This window comes from Hemicordylus capensis, chromosome 7 (assembly GCF_027244095.1).
Source record: "Hemicordylus capensis ecotype Gifberg chromosome 7, rHemCap1.1.pri, whole genome shotgun sequence".
NCBI classification, from domain to species: Eukaryota; Metazoa; Chordata; class Lepidosauria; order Squamata; family Cordylidae; genus Hemicordylus; species Hemicordylus capensis.
In genome coordinates, this window is record NC_069663.1 from 5421022 (window position 1) to 5439630 (window position 18609).

Below are 18609 nucleotides of genomic sequence, written 5' to 3' on the forward strand. Positions count from 1 at the left end.
AGAAAGAAAGAAAGAAAGAAAGAAAGAAAGAAAGAAAGAAAGAAAGAAAGAAAGAAAGCCCTTTATGTTGTGGAGAGCGGGGAGGGTATATAAATAAAATTAAAATAAAATAAAATAAAATAAAATAAAATAAAATAAAATAAAATAAAATAAAGAAAGTCACCTTTATGTTGCAAGGAGCTTGGAGGGTTCTTGCCTTCACCCCTGCCCACTGCTGGAAACAGGCTAATCTGGTTTCCTTTGACACACTCACTCACTCACTTGTGTCTTTTGTCCTTTTTCCCTCTCAGTGACTTCCAGCCACAGGAGATATATGAAGAGTGCTCCGTGGCCAAAACAAGCAAATGGTCACTGGTAAGGGATGAAAACCCAGTCTCTACATGGCAGGGCTGGGAGGGGGTGGGAGAGACCCCATTTCGAGCTAGAATAGAGGGCGTGTGGTAGAGATTCAGTCTTAGCAAGTTGAAGGGATGCTTTGAGAACTTGTCTGGAAAAGCCATATGCCTTGATATTTGCAGTGGTAGTAGCAGTGAATTGGGTGGGTGGGATGAGTGACAATCCGGGCTCAACTACAAGTGACTCAGGCAAAGGTTGGAGACCCTCGCTATGGAGGAAGCATCATGGGAACTTTTGGGATGGGAAGTGCTGAGAGGGAATAGGGGTGTGTCTACCTATCTTTCAACCTCGCTTCTTCATTCCGCTCTCCTGCCCCAAATCACTCCCTCCCCCAGGGTTCTAGACTTTGATTTTGTTCTGGACTACCAAGCAGAAAACACATCCAGGAAGGGAGCAGTCTGGAGGGGAACTAGAGTGGGAAAGTCTTCTTTGGGGTAGATGGTGCATTCTTCCCCCACTGCCACTTCTTGGCTCCTCATGGCCCACTTTCTGGTGTCATTGAAAAGGGCCTCAAAACACGGGTCTGCAGCATCAAGTGGCCAATAGCTCTGCCCAGCAAAGAGAAGAACTTAGCTAGGCTTTCCTTAATTAAAGGTACCATTAAAGAAACCATAGTGTCCCATGTAGCAGGAGGCCTGACTCTTCTTCGGGATCCTGACACTCCAAATGTTGTGTAATAGCCATGATCTCACCCGACTGCCCAGGAATAAGCGCAAAGCTGGTTTCTGAGGTTCAGTAGATTCTTGGGTTTGGTTTCCTCTCTGAGCCCAGTTACACGTTGTTAGACATGGTTTTGAGGTGCTAAGGAGCCACCTCCTGCTTTAAGCTCCTCTGTTAAGAAGGACCTCTTGAAGGAGGGTTGATGTTTGGACCCCAGATGCCCTGCAAAGGTCAAGTGGGCACCAGAGCACCCATTCCTCTCTCCATTCTCATCCACAGAAGTCATTCTCGGATGGCTCCAGGATTCAGACCGTCAACACTGGGAACGAGATCCTGGAAGAGGCACATGGCATCAGTTCCCCCAGGAGGTAGAGTTTCTTCTTGAACTTTTGTGTAGGGAAGGTTTTCTGTCCCCCTGCCAGCCTGGATCTGGGATAGATCCAGTGCTGCTGACTGGCAAGAGGTGCAGGGCAGACAAAAACGATGTCTTCATACATTGTGTAGAAGCAGGGGCGTAACTAGGTTGGAGTGGGCCCTGAGACAAGATTCTTAAATGGGTTCCCCCGCCCAGAAATTTTTAATAATAATAGTAGTAGTAGTAGTAGTAGTAGTAGTAGTAATAATAATAATAATAATAATTCAATTTCTATAGCGCCCTTCCAAAAATGCCTAAGGGCGGTTTACAAAGAGAAAAAGGTGCCTCTTTGCCCCGTAAGCAGGGGGCTTTTATTCTCACATTTCTGTCCTCATTCAAAACATACAAAAAATAGATGTACAAAATTGAGCAAATGAGGAGAGAAGAATTATATGGGAGTAAAACCTTTTTCTTAAGGAATCAGGAAGTGCATCTTTGGAGGCTCAAATGGATACCTTTCAGGCACAACTATTTCCAAGTCAAAAATTCCTTTTTCATGTGGTGTATTTGCAAAACCAAGGATTTGAGCTTGAAGTTCATCTAAGCGACTTCCAGTCTGCCAGCAAGTAATACCAGGTGGTGGCTCTGTGGACAGCAGATGCAGCTCCCTTTTCAATCATGAAGCTCTCTGCATTGTGCTCCGTTTTCGAAGTAGAGCTCTAAGAACGGAGCCAAATTCGCTCAGGGGCGTAGCAAGGTTGGAGTGGGCCCTGAGAAGAGATTTCAAAATGCCCCCCCCCCCCAAAGTCCAGGGCTTCCACACACCCCAGGCTTCCAAGGATTTAAGTCTGATATTTCAAAATATGTATGCTGCCAAGAAATACATTTCACTGAATACACACACACTTCACAATATATAGTGATATACATTGAATACTATATCTTTGTGCTACTTTTAATGCCTAGAACACACTAGAAACACTAATTATTAAGATGGGCCCCTTGCTGCAGATTAGCAAAGGAGACTTTCAACCATGCAGGGTGAGCCTATGTTTGTTTTCTCAGAATTCTGAACAAATTCAGTCAAGTTTGATTCCAGGAGGTTTTTCACAAGAGGCTTTGAAAGCCCTTTAACACACATCTCCTCTGGAATGGAGGTGCTGCATTCACATGTGGGCCAGATGGACCCTAAGGGGGAAAAATATAAAAGCACAACACATGCGTCACAGTTCTCACTCATGTCTCAGTTCTCACTCAGACCTGGGTTGCAAAACAACTTGAACAGAAGTGTATTTATGAATGAATGAATGAATGAATACATAAATAAATTTGTTCCAGAAGTTTTTGTAATTTCCTGCCATGAAACAAGCCACTTATAGGACTTTTTAGAGGTTTTTTTTAAGCCAGCAAATTTTCCAATCAGTCTTCCATGAAATATTCAGAGACTTCTCAGTCTCCCCACCCCCCATCCAAGCCCTATGGCAAGCAGATCCCTACCTGGATATAGGGGGCGGGGGGCGGGGTGTGACCACCAAAAGGAATCCACATTCTACCTGGCCACGGCTGAGCTGTCTGGCCTGGGAAGAAGAGGGTCTGCTGCAGAGAACTGGAGTGGCCACTCTGACTGCCAGCCTTCTTCCTGGGGCTGGCCAGCCTACTCGAATTCAGGCTTCACGGAGGCCTACACGGAGGCCTCCCTGGAAGCCCCGCCCAGCCGCCGATCAGCTGAGAGGCGCCCGGGAGAAAAGCAGCTTGCCTGCTGCTTGGATTGCCGACCAGGAGGACCAGAAGGAGGGAGGGCAAACAGGGCAAGTGGCTGAAGGGTCTTGGGGCTGGGCAGGGGGCAATGGGGAGTCATGGGAGGTGTCTCTGGGGGGCCCCTCAAGGCAGTGGGGCCCCGAGGCGACGGCCTCCCCCGGCCTCATGGTAGTTACGCCCCTGCGTAGAAGCATTCACTCTTCCAAGATGTGGTGGTGATGTCCGCTAGCTTGAAGGGCACAGAGGATAGCTTCCTGGAGGCCTGCTGGATGGCTGTCCCCTATTGGAAGCAGAGTGCTGGGCCAGATGCATCTTTGGTCTGATCCAGCAAGGCTCTTCCGAGGTACTCAGGCCATTGTATTTCTTCCTGCAGTGTCTTCACGGTTGAGGAGGATGGATGGTTTCTCCAGACCGTGGACACCGAATGGTCTTGTGAGGTCAGGAAACGATTCCAGTCGCTTTTGTGGATGGGCTGGTGGAGGGGTGAGGGGAGATTGCATCTCCACCGTCAGGAGACAGAGCGGGGTCAGATCCTGAAAGGGGAGGAAATCCAGCTGCTGCATGTTGGCCAGAGGATTACAGTGGGAACGTCGTGGCTAGGGAAGGATTCTGCCACCCTCTGCCTCTCCTTCCAATGGCCACCTTTCTGGGTTTGTGTGCTTTGGATTGGAGGCATCAAACGGCTCCCAAGACCCTGAGACGGGTCAGGAGAGGAGAGGGTCTTCCTGGCAGAGATCCTCCAGGTCTCTTGACTGAAGAGGCATTTCTGGAGAGACAATCCTGGTCCCCTCAGGTAAAAACAGCCCACAGCAGGAGGGATGGCCCTCACTCCGGACTCAGGGGCCCACCTTGTCTCTCCCTTTGGAAAGGCTGAGCTAACCCTGTTTCTTGGGGAGAGGAGAGAAGAGGACATGAAGGGGTGGGATCAAGAAGGCTCTCTGGGCCAAACTATTGATGCCAGTGGGTCCCGTTCCTCTTGGTTTCCATTCCCCATGAAAGGAATGCAGAAGAAATGACAAGAAATGACAACAAGCGGTTAGCATTCCATTCTGGAGCTCGCATGCAGTGATGTTTCTGTTAATGGCTGGTTTTGGGGAGGGAAAGAAAGAGATTTCACAGACCTACCTGTCATGCTGTCTTTGGACTAGAGCTCCAGATTTCGGCCAGCTGATTCTGATGGCCCTTTTGAAGGATGGTGGCCAGTTTGCTGACCACAGTAGATCATATCACAATGGAGGTTCATGGTTGGACATAGGATGAAACCAAATGGCCACAAGCATGTGGTGGCTGTGCCCTGGCACTCCCACCACAGTTAGAATTAGAACACATGGTTTCTTTTTAATAAGGTTTTTTTGTCTTAAAAAAAATCAAAATAATTTAAAGAAATAAAAATGAACTCAAAGAAAATGTCAGGGGGAAAACTCCCTACGAATCCTATTACCTAGGAAGATCAGAGTGAGTACACTCATTGGAAACCTTTGTCTCATATGCAGAGTCCTGACATCCAAGAGGCCAAGATCGCAGAAGACAACACTAGGGATCAGGAGCTGGACGTGGAGAGCTTTGTCAGTTCCCCGAGGTACTCTTTTCTCACCTGGAGGGGCAGCTCCATCGCTCATGGAAGTAGAGGACCTTCCTTAGGAGCCCATGCAATTTTTTGGGGGGTGGAGGTGGTTAGTTTAGCAAGAAGCCAAGGGTGGAGAGAAGCTCCGAGCAGCATGGAGGGTTGATTCCATGGAGACAGGTGTCTCCATGCCCAGCCCGTGGGCTTCCTGCAGGCATCTGGCTGTCCACTCCTGGAAACAGGGTGTTGGGCTGCATGCCTCATTCATCTCATCAAGCAGAGCTCATTCTAAGCACTCGTGTTCTGATCTCATGTGTCTTCGTTCTTTCTTTTCTTAGCGTCCATAGGCCAAGCACCGTGTTGAGGAGGCTGCAAAACACCGCCGCTGACCAAGAGCCATCCCTTGGAGAGGTCAGGAAGCCTCAACATCCAGTCCCTCCCTCGGAAGAACTGTGGGTTGGGCGTGTGGGTCCCCCGTGTTGCCCAGGAGTAGAGAGCATGTGGAATGGCCCCAGTTTTGATGCTGCCGGGTGGGCGGCCATCTTCTGACAGTTGTTTGCTTAAAGCTATGGTAAAGGGATAGCCATGCCCTTAACAACACTGCATCACAATGGTGGCACGGGGGGGGTGATAGGATTAAAGAATATGGCCGCAAGGAGATGGTGGCTATGGCCTTGACTTCTGGTCGAGACCTCACAGTTAAAGGTGGAGCATCCTGTTGCTTTAATGGCAACCATTGAAAAACAGTGACAAATAAATGAAGAATGAATAAAAATACAAAACAATAAGCAAACTCAACCAAACCAATGAGAAATGAACTAAATGAAAAAGGGAAAAGAAATGGGAAAGAAAGCGGAAAGGAGACCCAGTTTGGGCATGTTTTTGCACGTGCCTTTAGTGTCCTCACTAAGGAGCCGACTGAAAGCATGAAGTGGACTGGAAGTGGTCTTTTCCAGTCACCAAAGAGCAATCAGAGCCCCAGTTGAGTGAGGGAGCGCAGCATGTCTTGGGGTGGGGGGAGTTGATGCCTTTCCCCTCTGCCATTTGCATGAGTGCGCGAAGGCCTGAAATCAGCCCGACCGACCTCACTGCGAGGAAGGCGGGCTTGAGAGCGGAGCTCTTTCGCCATCTCTCCCGCCCGCCTCCAGCCAGCATGCCTGGGCTCCAAAGTGGTTTTTAAGAATGTTGAAAATCAGGAAAGCGGGAAGAATTGTGTCCAGAACGGGACGATCCCCTTCCGGCCCACTTCCTGCATTCAGCTCACCCGGTGATGACCGCTGGAAGGCTGGCCTTTTCCCTGCTGAAGCCTAGGAAGCTCAATGCGAGGGCCAGAGCAACCATTTCTCCCCCTTCTCTCCTTCACAGAGTTCTTCCTTCCCGGGGGCCGAGACTCCACATGCCAGCATGGAGGAAGAGGGGTCGGAAGGGGACTATGCCACCAGTTCCCCCAGGTACCTTTCTCAGCTGAAGGGCCGCTCCAGGGATCATAGAGGCGGATCACCTTCCCCGGGAGCCTTGGTTGATTAGAAATGTTCATGGAGGAGAAGCCAGTTGAAGACTATTACCCATGACAGCCAAGGAACCTCCGAATCTCGAGATCTCTCTCTCTCTCTCTCTCTCTCTCTCTCTCTCTGAATAAACACACTTTAATGCCACATGTAACCAGGTCTCAAGTGGTTCACAACCAACTAAATAGGCATCTGGCTGTCCACTGTTCGGTTCTGGGCTACACGTGTCTTTCACTTGATCCACAGGGCATGCATTGCTGTTCTTATGCCATGTCTCTCCTTTCTCCTCTCAGAGTCCAGAAGCCAAAGAAGTGGCTCATCAAGAAGATGATGAAGAACACCTACACGGTGGAAGACTCGTCCTCCGCAGAGGTGAGAAATGATCCATTTCATCATCCATTTTTTCATGTGAACGGGCTCTAGGTTGTGTTTGTGTGTTTGTGTGTGTGTGTGTGTGTGTGTGTGTGTGTGTGTGTGTGTGAGTGCCCTGTTCCCCAGCAGGAGTCAGAAAATGGAATGTTTCTAGTTCTAGATGCTGCAGGATGGGAGGGATTGTGATTGGTGGGATGGGAGGAAATGCATCTGAGGCATTGGAAAGGGGGCAAAAATGTGGTGAAAGGCTCTTCTGGGCTGAGATGCCAAATGCCTTTTCTACCAAGAGGCAGGTCTTATTTTAGAGCAGGATGTCTTCCCAACCGTCCCTTGGGCTTGGTTCCTCTCAGAAGCCTCGCAAGGTCAACGCAAGCCCTGAAACGCTCCCGTTTCTCTTCTCTCTCCTCCCCAGTGCTCCTCGACGGACGAGGACGACACGATGCATGACATCAGCAGCATCGAGGATGAGGTGTGGGACTCTCCGCTGACCCCCAGTTCGGCCAGGTAGGTACCCTCGTCTCAGCTGAGGAGCCAGTAGGGAGCTGGGGGGATTTTAGCGTAGCCAGCAGAAGGCTGCAGGGGACAGGGGCAGCCCCCCCATGTCTGAGCCCCATAGAGGGATGTTTCCTCCTACCTGCTCCCTGAGAAATCTGGAGGGGGAGTTCACCCAAGAAGGCCTATTGGCAGCCGGTGCAAGAGAGACACCAGCAAGTCTATTGCTGGCTGTTAGCAGAGGGAGCTCTGAGACCCCCATGCTGTTGGCATGAGCGGGTGTTGGGGAGAAGGAGCAGGGGAGGGCTCCTGTCTCAATGCCCCCTTTGAACACTTCCCAGGGCTTCTCAGTGGGGAATGAAAGGCTGGACTTGGGAGATCTCTGGCCTGATGAAGTTCCCCTGCCAGCCACCTCCCAAGGGAGGCTAGATCTTTGCTTAGCATCTCTTTGGGTGCCCGTGTACTTCTTCAGCTGGCTGCCATCTCCAACAGGACAGTTCTTTGAGAAGCTTTTCTCTCTCCTCTCCTCTCTCAGGAACATCGGCGAAGAGGAAAGAAGAGGACAGCTGGCCCCAGATTGGTTCTCCTCGGTCCATCTGGGAGAGGTAAGGGGCGCAAACCAAGGGTGACTTGACTCCACCCATCTGCCCCTCCTTTCCTGCACTACACAGGATGGCGGCTTGGATGGCAGTCACTGTTCACACGGGAGGTGGGGACTTGCCCTTTCCCCTTGTGGATGTCTTTCCCTTGCAGTTGACCTCATGCACCCTGAGCCAGAGGCAGCACCCTCCAGGCCCAGATGTGGGTGCAGACACCCATGGCACTGGCCTGGCCCTGGGGATTCTCCTGACCCATAACCGTCCCTCGGACTGTGTGCTGAGGCCTGACCCTCCTCTTCTTCGCAGGGGAGAGCAACAAAGAAGATTGGGGACGTCATCCGTAGCGTGGAGTATGCCAGTGAGGTGCAGGAGAGGTTCCCCGAACTCCTGGTGGGCCTGGTCAACAAGATCCTCACCGGCCTGCAGAACACCACCGAGGGAGTCGGGAACCGAGACAGCCATTACCTGCCTCCTGAGTAAGTCATGGCGGTGGGGAAAGCGGGGCCAGCAAGTCTTCCTTCCAGCACTCTGGGAGGACAGGCTAGGGTCATTTCTCCCATGTCCCACTCTGATGGGTGAGCAGCATTTCTGGCCTGTTTGGGTGACTCTGGCACAGATGTCCCCTCCCTCAGCTACACAGAGGAGAGCCCAGAATTTGCAGCCCTCTTGGCTCTGCAGAGAGCCTTAAAATGCATCTGCAGTGTTAAAAAGCCAGCTGTGGATAAAGTCACTTCGCCTCTGTGGTCTCCCTCCCATGGTCCAACTCAGTCCCTCCACCCTTGATACTATGCCACCCCGCAAGGAGTCCCTCCCTTGTCCACTGCCTCCACCCTTGAATGGTGGTGACAACAACCTTCTCTTCTCTGCAGGGAGACCACGCAGATTGTCCGAACCCTGCTGGAGAGGGTGGCACAGGTGACCCCAGAGAAGACCTGCTGGGAATCCCTGTGCTCTCCGCAGAGCTGCCTCCAGGGTGTGGCCCTCTTGGTGAGGTAAGTAGGAGTGAATAGGAGATTCCTCAGGAGGCCTGGGGGCTGGGGTGGTTTGGGTCAGGTCTGCTCTTTCTGGGGCTCCCGCCCAGGACTCAGCAGGGGCCTTTGTGTGTTGCAGGGCTCTCCTCCAGACACCATCCTCCACAGTGGCCAGGCTGAAGGCATACCTGGCTTCCCTCTTCAGCCTCGATAAAGATCCAGAAGAGCATTCCCTCGCAGAGGTGGCCTTCTTTGTGGAGGTGAGAAGCATTTTCCTCAGGTGGGCTTCCCTGAGAGGAGGGTTTGGCCCCAGGGGCTGATGGGTCTTCTGCTCCTTTCCCTCTTTTAGCTGCTCCTGAAAGACCAAGACTTTGCTGCCTTAGAGAAGACCTGGACGCTCCTGGTAGCGTGGCTAGTCCACCCCAGCCAGAACATCTGCTACCTAAGCGAAAGGGGTCTTCTCCACATTTATGGAAAGCTGAAGGCGGTGAGTGACATCCCTGGGCATGGAGCATCCCTAGACATGGAGACTCCTCTCTTTGGGGAGCCCTCCCTGAGGCTGGTGCTCCTAGGCATCCCCAGGTGTGACAGGAAGATTTTTCCAGTTGGGAGGATTCAGCCTGTGGAACCCTTGCCACAGGACGAAGGAGAAATCCTTAAGGGAATGCATCTCTCAGTGGGAGCCCTGATTCCCCACGTGCTCCAATGCCGCCTTCTCACCCCTCTTGGATGGAAGCCAAGCGGCATCAAACATGGACAGCTATGTGGTCCATTTAGCAGGGGGTAGACTAGCATGTGTTCTCAAGGATCCACCTTTTCCCTCCCTAGGCGAAGAAACCCCAGGATTTTAGTGCCGGGATCCTGGGAGGGCTCAGGACCTCCAGTCTGGAAGCCACTTTGGGGGTCCTGGCCTTCATGGAGCGGCTGAGGCACTGTCCATCAGAACACCAGGCCACGGTGAATGCTGTCCTGGCTGCCCTGTGCCGCCCTCTATTCCACCACGTGAGTACTTAAATGCCAGCCCTCCGCCCCGGCTCTATGAGGGCCGGCCAACCTGCAGGTTCCGAACGGGTTGGAGAAGGGAAACCAGACACCCCCTAGAGACCCATGCAAGCTCTTCTGCATGGTGATGGAGGTGAGGAATTCCTCCCTAATAACAAGCCCTGTTCTTCTTTGTAGGAGGAGGCTAAGATCCGAAGGGCAGCCATGAGGACCCACCTGGATCTCCTGCAGCACCGCCACCACCATCATGAGGGTACAGAGGAGAACATCACGACCCTCATCGCGGTGCTGATGCATGTGGAGGATGAGGACCTGGAGGTAGCACAGGTGAGAGCCCACTTCTTTCTGCCACCCCTACGAAGGTGTTTAGGCTTCCCCAAGTCCAGCCGCCCAGTGGCAGACCCCAGAGTTAGCCTCACAGGATGGTGAATTCACGAGCTGTCCTGCTGTGGTTTGGCCTATCCAGGCCCTACTCCTTGAAGCCCCCTAAGAGGTTTCTTGGAATCCCTTGGGAGGATTTTTCACTCCCATTCCGGTCTTTCTTTTGGCAGGCTGCGAAGGACAATCTGAGCCTCCTGGCGGAAGCCCTCCTATGGCACCTGGAGGGCAAGCTGCTGGCGCGGGACTCTTACAGCCTGCAGGAGCTGCTCCACAAGATCGCCAAGCGTCTGGTAAGGGCAGCCCCTCCCTGTCCGTCCCTCGGCTCAAATGGCTCAAGGACCTTTGGGCGATGCTTTGCTCACTCGGGATTTGTCTTTGCTCTTGATCCCAGATTCGGCAGCTCGGCACAGAGGACGCCGTGGAGATGGAGGCCACCAAGATCCTGGGCTTCTTCCGCAGCGAGCAGCCTTCAGTGAGGAGAACGGCTGCCCTGCTGATCGATAAGCGAAACAAGACTTTTGGGTCTCCCTTAGTGGGTTGTCTTGGTGGGCAAAGGTTCATTCTCTTGGAAGGCACTGCCAGAAGGGTGTGGAGGGGCAGGAGCTGTTCCCTCCCCAGGAGGACTGGCCCAGTGAGCGTTAGCGAGGTTTCTTGGCTTAATTTCCTCCCAAGGTGACATAAGAGTCCCTGGAGGAATGGCTCAAATTGTCAGTCCCAGACGGAGCAGAGAGGGGAGGACTTCCTCTCCTGAATGATCGGGTTGTCCATGCACAGTGTCCTGAACTGTGGTCCCATTTCCTTCCACCCTTGTTTTTTAGGTCACCTGGTCCACAAAAAGGGCAGCATCCTCACTGAAGGGAACATAGAGACCTTCCATGCTGGTAAGTGCCGGTTTCTGGGTGGGAAGGGGAAGTTTCTGTGAGGGGAGAGGCCTAGATTTAGGGACCACAGAGCTGGAATGGGCCACCTGTCCCCTCAAATGGAAGGTCCCGCTTGCATCCTCAGGGATGCTCAGCAGTAGGCTTTCCCAGAGTGCAGGGGAGAAAGAGTCAGGACTTGCGCCCTCTTGGTGTGGAAATGGTGGGGCTTGGCCAAGGGTGGGGTGATCTCTTCATGCCATTTCTGAACCTTCTCCTTCATCCCTCCAGCGCTGGAGAGCTTGCTTGGCGAACATGACCCCGAGGTCGGGAGAGTTGCCTGCAAGACAGAGAAGATCGTGAAGAAGGCCTTTTCCCTCCACTCCCGGCACGGGCTGCGGGCTGCCGTTCGGCGCTTGTGGGCGGGCTGTAAGAAGAAGAGACACCCGCCAGAGTACGGTGATCTCTCCACCTGACCGACTGGTGAGTAGACCAAGGCAGGGCTTCACTTGAAGGGGCCCCGATGGTTAGGGAGGGGGCTGGGGCTGCAGGAAGGGTGGGCAGGAATCTGGGCAACCCTCCCTCGTGTTGGAATGCCAACTTCGGCCCTTGTGTCTGGTTGTACCAGTAGCCAAAGGGAAAGAGGAAAGATCTCTCTTCCCTCTGGGAAATGAGGACACAAATATTCTGCCAGGAGTCCCTGGTGCTTGGTGGTGTCATGGGGGAGAGTGTGAGAAGACCCCCCATCTCTGAACCAATGTCCTCCTCTCTTTCCAGGAACAACAGCCCCGTGCTCTCCCCTTGAAGATCAGCAGCTGAAGGGAGGTTCAGGAAAGACCGTGCAGCGCAGGGGCCTCCCAGAAGACCTCCTCCAACCGCGTGGACACAAGATCTGTCCACAAGAAGACATCCAGCAGGGAAGTGCAGTTCTGTCTGAGGAGTGAGGGGGAAGCAGGCTCCACTCCCCTGGCCCAAGGAAGCCCCGCCTCTGGGGTGCAGAAGCCCCTCCCCTTGCTTCTGCTGGCAGGCTGTGGGAGGAGGCTACAGGACCACCCTGCCCCCAAGTGGCCCTTTGGAACCATTCTTGGGCTTCCCTTGGGTCCGGGGAGGCTGTGTGGCCCCAGCAGGAGGGCAAGGTCACCGCCTCCCTCCATTCCCACCAGCTGGCCAGGGAGCACCCCCTCCTTCTTCCACCTTTCTCCCCTTCCCCAGCGGCCTGGCTTCCCCTGGCAGGGGAAGCACCATCCAGGCATCCGCCCCCTCCCCTGCCGAGGGTGTGCTCCTCCCCCCCTCCACTCCCGCAGCCACGCCTCACTCCCCCCTCCGCTCCCTCCTCCTTCCTCCCAAACCGGTGCAGCAGCAGAGGAGCCTGGGAGACTCTGGGGCCCCCTTGCAGCCCCAGTAGCGCCCCCTGGTGCTGCCCGGTGGCAGGCCAGAGAATCCTCCTCTCCCTCCTGCTCCATGCTGTGGCTGCACAGTGGGGAGCCCGAATTCTCTGGCTTGCCCCCCCATCAACCCCCACCCCACTGCCCGATCCCCGCTTGCTGGGCTGCCGGAGTGGAAAGGGAGGAGGAGCAGGGCAACCCCACTGACGCTGCTTTGTGCTTCTTGCAGGCATGTGCTGCTGCTGGGCGGCTGGAGGAGTCGATCCGCCCCAGAAGAGGAGACCACGTGAACATGCCTGCAAGGAGCGGGGGGGTGGGTGGGGGCTGGCTGGGACTCCCCCCAATTTTGTTTGCCCTGCTATTCCCTTGTTCCGTGTGACCCTGGGCTTCCTCCCTTCCCTCCCTCCCCCTCCCTCCCAGGGACAGAATGGGCTTTGCTGGTCGCCCTGTTGGGGGCCGAGTAGGAATTTTTGGCTTTCCAACAGATTGGCCAAGATGGAAAGTTTTTTTGCCTACTCCATTCTGTCCTGTTTTGTTTCCTTTAGTTAGAAAGTTAAGTGACGACTTGTAACCTATTTAAGTATATTAATAAAGTTGCCCCTTTTGTTCAAAACATACCGTCGTGTCTGAGTTCCTCTTTTCTTCTCGTCTCCCTTGGAGCATTTGTGCCCACAGACTCCCAAGCTCACCTCTTGGCTGAGGGAGACGCTGCTACACTGCTACAGGTCCATGCAAATGCCTCTTGCTTGGAAGCACTCACTCAGACAATTGGCTTGGATCACTCCAGAGGAGCCCACTTGAGGTTTGCCGCCAATGAGGTTTGCTGAGCACAGGATCCTGGGAGCAAGCTGCACCTTCCAATCGAGTGCCCGGAAAGCACAGCCTTGGCAAGGCCTGGCAAGCTTACAAACCAACACTGACTGCCTCCAATACAGCCAAATAGGAAATGTGATTCCATTCCAGTGATTAAAAAGTCCTGCCAAGTATGAAATGCCATTTGTGCAGGAACAAGGCCTTGACCTCCTCTTGTGCTCTTCACAGTTCTGTTTTGAATGCGTATTTGCTTCCTTCCTGTGCTCTGTAATAAGAAGCTGGCAGGGATCACAGCTCCCGTTTGACAGTTTGGTCTGGTTGGGGAAAGAGTCCTGCTGTTTGGTTTTTGGAGAGAGGAGAGGGTTGGATTGGATTGGTTTGGTTTTGTTTTTTTAATGGGGGGAGCTCGCATTAATTTTGATTGGTTGGTTTGGTTTTTTCCCCAAATTCAATTTTTATTATTTTTAACAATATTAATATGTCATTTATTACGAATAGACAAAAGTGGACTTCCCGCACACATCTCTTCGTGAATCATCAGCTATAAAGTTCACCCTTGCTATAATAATAGTTCAAAACATAAATTTAAATCCTTACAAACACAGCTAATCCACCCAACCTGCAGGTTTTTTTACTGAATTTCGAACCCTGCTGTAAAGTCCATAGTAGGAAAATAGTTCTTTAGATACAACAAGAATGGTTTCCAACCTTCTTTGAAGCATTCCAAATTTTGGTCTCTTATTAGTGTTGTAAGTTTTGCCATCTCCGCATATTCCAAGAATTTTATCAGCCAATCTTCTTTTGAAGGCACTTCATTACTCTTCCATTTCTGTGCATATATAATTCTAGCCGCCGCCGAAGCGTACATAAAAAGCGTTGAATTACTTGTAGAAATTGCACCTTCTATTATTCCCAGCAGGAAGGATTCTGGCCTCTTAGGAAATGTCATTTTAAATATTTTCTTTAACTCATTATATATCATCTCCCAATATGCTTTAGCCTTCCCACAGCTCCACCACATAGGAAAAAAAGTGCCTTCAGGCTGTCCACACTTCCAACATTTGTTTGATACATTTTTATACATTAATGCCAATTTTTTGGGTGTCAGATACCATCTATACATCATTTTGTAATAATTTTCTTTTAAAGCATAACATGCAGTCAATTTTAAATGGGTTAGTTTCGGAAAATTGGAGGGGGGGAAGAGAATAAAAGGAGGCTTGCCTGCAGCAGAAAGTTAGTGAAAGCTGGAGGAAGAGTTTAAAGTTGGTGCTAAAGCTGGAATTAGAGCTGACTAGGAGTAAGACCCTGAGGCTATTCACATGATAGTCCTGGGATGCGGAGGGCGGGCAGTGGGGTAGGCAGAGTCCAACTAATTTCCCCCCCCAGATGATTCTTCTGCTTTTCTTCGGGTATACTACCATGCGCTCACATGATCCTCACTGCTCCCAGCAGTGTGGATCTTTGGAGGCTGGGATGACACATCCCAACCTTTGGATATCCCACAATGCATAGTGTGTCGAGCATGGTGCATTGGGGGATAGGAACATACGAAGCTGCCAGTCAGACCATTGGTCCATCTAGCTCAGTATTGCCTACACAGACTGGCAGCAGCTTCTCCAAGGTTGCAGGCAGGAATCTCTCTCAGTCCTATCTTGGAGATGCTGCCAGGGAGGGAACCTGGAACCTCGATGCTCTTCCCAGAGCGGCTCCATCCCCTGATGGGGAATCTCTTATAGTGCTCACACGTCTAATCTCCCATTCAAATGAAACCAAGGCAGACACTGCTCAGCTAAGGGGGGAAGACACGCTTGCTACCACAAGACCAGCTCTCCTCTCCTCTGAGACGGGCGCTCTAGGCACCCATCTCTGTGTGCACTCAGGCAACAAGCAGCCTGAGCACCCATCTGATCCCAGTGCCGGGGTAAAGGGCACGCTCGCACCCTAAACTTTGTCTAAAGGCCGGGCTTCAAAGTGGGGTTAGGCGGGCCAGCAGCACCGTGATCCATAGGGATGCCTGCGCTGCAGACGAGCAGCCTGGGTTAAACTGCTTCTGGGAACCGTCTTCCTGAGAAACATAGCTAGAACAGTGAAGAGGGAAGCAGACGCAGGAGAAAACAGGCCCCCACCCGCACCCCGATCAGTTAAGAGCAGAGAGCTGGAAATCACGGAGCTGGAATTGCATCTGCTTTGCTCGCAGAAGGTCCCAGGTTTGATCCCTGTCGTCTCCTAAATCTGCTTCCTTGCAATTTCACCCCATGGAATTTTTAATCCAATTTCTAATCCAGTCCTCGGGGGCAACAGAGAAAAGCTGCCTGTGACCTTGGAGAGCTGCTTCCAGTCAGAATAGACAATATTGTGCCAGAAAGCTCTGAGCCAGGCGGACCCAGGGTCTGACTTGGTATAAGGCAACTTCCTATGTTTCTACTGGGGGCAGGACCAGAGTTGTGAAGGCCTGGAAAGATGGTCTTCAAATACCCAGAAGATCATGGAAGGAGGAGGGAGGAGTTCAAGAGATGCATCATGACATTTCACAACAGAAACGGAAGAGGAGCAATGTGATATCCATTGTGAAGCACTAAAAAGGACTGTAGAAATTGTTGGAAGGAAAGGACTTTGCGCTGTCTCTTTGCCTCAGACAGTGGAGGACAAACTAGTAAGTCAGAGGGCTAGAAGGTCAAAGACATTTGGTCATCACTTCCTGCTGCTCTGATGCTATCCCTTTGAAATGTAGATTGCTAATCTTAGAGGATTCAACTTCCTTCCTCCTTCTCTCTCTTCCTACCTGGCTGTTGACCTTGCAACATGGCAAGTCTCTTGCCCTGCACCATATGTGCAGAGAAGATGGTGAATCCATCTGCATCCATTTAGACAGATAGATTAGAGATCCTAAATCCTCACTTTCCTATCTAGAATGGAGTTCCTTAATAAATACCTTTTATATTGATTTGAAACAAGCAATTGGCTCCAAGTTACTTTACTCTTAGCACACGTGCATGCATAACTAAATCCGCTGTGTTTGTGCCTCTGTGCACTCTGCTATATTGAAAAAGGGATTCTCTCACCACAGAGAATTTCCAACAGAAATGATATATTCTGAGTGTGTTTTCTCTTACGCAAACTACCTGCCTTCCCTTGGCACATTATAGTTGCTGCACAAGGGTGTTGTCTGGTTTCGTTGCACATCTCGACTGTATGCTAGAACACTAACTCATCATTCGAAGGTCAGGGGTCCTCATATTTGGGTCTCCAGATGATACTGAACTACAACATCCCTGGCCACCATGGCCTTATAGAAGAAGGAACAGACTGGTTCTCTGTTGCTCCTTAGGGCTGGGCTACTAGAATCCATGGGTTGAAATGGCAAGGAAGAAGATTTAGGCTAGGCATTAGGAAGAATTTCTTAATTGTAAGAGCTGTTCGACAGCGAAGCAGTCTCCCTCATGCAGTGGTAGGCTTTCCTTTGCTGGAGGTTTTCAAACAGAGGCTGGACAGGCATCTGTCCGAGCTGCTGTAGCAGTTTCCTGCACGGAGTAGGGGACTGAAGAACTCTAAGGTACCTTCCAACTCTGACATTCTATGATCCTGTGATTCTATGGGAGTTGTACATAGGAGCATAGGAAGCTGTCTTATACCAAGCCGGACCATTGGTCTGCTTAGCTCACTATTGTCTATACGTGTTGGAGATGGAGTTCCAGTGCATCGACCTTTTGCACCAACTAACCTAATGGCAACTAGGGGCATTGGGATCAGAGGGAGCTAGTCAGGGTCTCCTCACCTGTCCCTGCTTGCCTCTACTCTATGAACCCTGCTTTGACTCCTCAGGTACCTCCTGTGGTGAGTCAATCTTCTTTGTTTCCTCCTAGAGAGATGATGGAGACATATCCCCCTCTCTCTCCCTGATTGATTGATTGATTGATTGATTGATTAAGTGCTGTCAAGTCTGTGTCGACTCTTAGCGACCACATATATAGATTCTCTCCAGGATGATCTGTCTTCAACTTGGCCTTTAAGGTCTCTCAGTGGTGCATCCATTGCTGTCGTGATCAGGTCCATCCACCTTGCTGCTGGCCATTTTCTTCTCTTGCCTTCAGCTTTCCCCAGCATTATGGACTTCTCAAGGGAGCTGGGTTTTCGCATAATGTCTCCAAAGTATGATAGTTTGAGCCTGGTCATTTCTGCCTTGAGTGAAAATTCTGGATTGGTTTGTTCTGTGATCCATTTGTTTATTTTCCTGGCTGTCCATGGTATCCTCAAAAGTCTTCTCTAGCACCAAAGTTCAAAAGTGTCAATACTTTTTCTATCTTGCTGCTTAAAAATCCGGCTTTTGCATCCACAGAGTGTCACGGGGAAAACAATTGTCCAAACTATTCTAATCTCTGTAGGTATAGACACTTCATGGCATCTAAATATCTTTCCCAAGGCCTTTATTACAACTCTGCCAAGTGCTAGTTGAATAAATGATGATGATGATGATGATGATGATGATGATGATGATGATGATGATGATGATGCTTAGTACCGCAAGACCAGCTCTCCTTCTCAAACAACTTGTGGGAATCCAAATTTAAGAAGAATTTAAGAACGCGCCTGCCTTGGACGCTCTCTGCCCCGAAGCTTCCCACATGGCCAGTTTGGTGCATTAGCATCATTTTCAGAATTGTGGACCGCCTCCCCCTATTCAGATTGCAAGTAAGATTTCATTCATTCATTCATTCATTCATTTGATTTTTATACTACCCTTTCAAAAATGGCTCAGGGTGGTTTACACAGAGGAATAATAAATAACTAAATAAGATGGATCCCTGTCCCCGAAGGGCTAACAATCTAAAAAGAAACATAAGATAGACACCAGCAAAAGTCACTGGAGGGATGCTGTCCTGGGGATGGATAGGGCCAGTTACTCTCCCCCTGCTAAATAAAGAGAATCACCACATTAAAAGGTGCCTCTTTGCCTAGTTAGCAGGGTATTGCTCATGCTCTTCCCCAGGGAAAAAAACACACATTTATTCTATGCAGAAACCACATGCATTTTTAAAAACAAAAACAAGTTTTACCACAAGCAAGCATTGTGTAAGACTATGTGTAAGACAAATCCTATGATATTTATTTAGACTGCCTTCCTGCCTTCCTAATGTCCACCACCCTCTTGCCATTTTTAGCAAATCCAGACTCACAGTTCCATCAAAAATGTCCAGGTTTTCAGTTTTAAATATTTCCCCCCTCCGTTTCAAAACACTTAGGACTTCACTGTGAATATAGGAACTTAGGAACATCAGAAGCTGCTCTATATTGAGTCAGGCCCTTGGTCCATCTAGCTCAGTATTGTCTACACAGACTGGCAGCAGCTTTTCCAAGTTTACAGGCAAGGGTTTCATATGCTTTCGTAGTTTGTTGGTTCAATAAAAAAATCTTGTCCTAAAAAATAAAATAAAATTTTTTGTCCTAAAATCTTGTCCTAAAAATAAAAAAAAATCTTGTCCTGTCTTGGAGATG

The 18609-nt window shown here is 50.7% G+C and overlaps 1 protein-coding gene across 2 annotated transcripts; it reads left to right on the forward strand.

Moving 5' to 3' along the window:
* Nucleotides 1-7029: 7029 nt before the first annotated feature.
* On the forward strand, nt 7030-12915 carry LOC128332780 (uncharacterized). 2 transcript variants are annotated; one of them, XM_053267507.1, is made up of 13 exons: nt 7030-7117; nt 7641-7710; nt 8011-8180; nt 8574-8696; nt 8815-8935; nt 9025-9162; nt 9504-9677; nt 9855-10004; nt 10229-10348; nt 10450-10603; nt 10877-10939; nt 11207-11398; nt 11693-12915. In XM_053267507.1, exons 1-12 carry the CDS (start codon nt 7053-7055, stop codon nt 11389-11391), a joined length of 1533 nt encoding a protein of 510 aa, XP_053123482.1. In that variant the 5' UTR covers nt 7030-7052; the 3' UTR covers nt 11392-11398; nt 11693-12915. The 2 variants fall into 2 exon arrangements, with proteins under 2 accessions (XP_053123482.1, XP_053123483.1); XM_053267508.1 differs by lacking the exon at nt 11693-12915 and having other exon boundaries at nt 10450-10530; nt 11207-11345.
* Nucleotides 12916-18609: the final 5694 nt, after the last annotated feature.

What these genes read in the sequence shown, in the direction of transcription:
- LOC128332780 (XM_053267507.1), top strand. Translation starts at nt 7,053, where the DNA reads ATGCATGACATCAGCAGCATCGAGGATGAGGTGTGGGACTCTCCGCTG. An exon ending in CCTCGGTCCATCTGGGAGAG is followed by an intron (nt 7,711 to 8,010) that starts GTAAGGGGCGCA and finishes TCTTCTTCGCAG; the next exon opens with GGGAGAGCAACAAAGAAGAT. An exon ending in AGCCATTACCTGCCTCCTGA is followed by an intron (nt 8,181 to 8,573) that starts GTAAGTCATGGC and finishes TCTTCTCTGCAG; the next exon opens with GGAGACCACGCAGATTGTCC.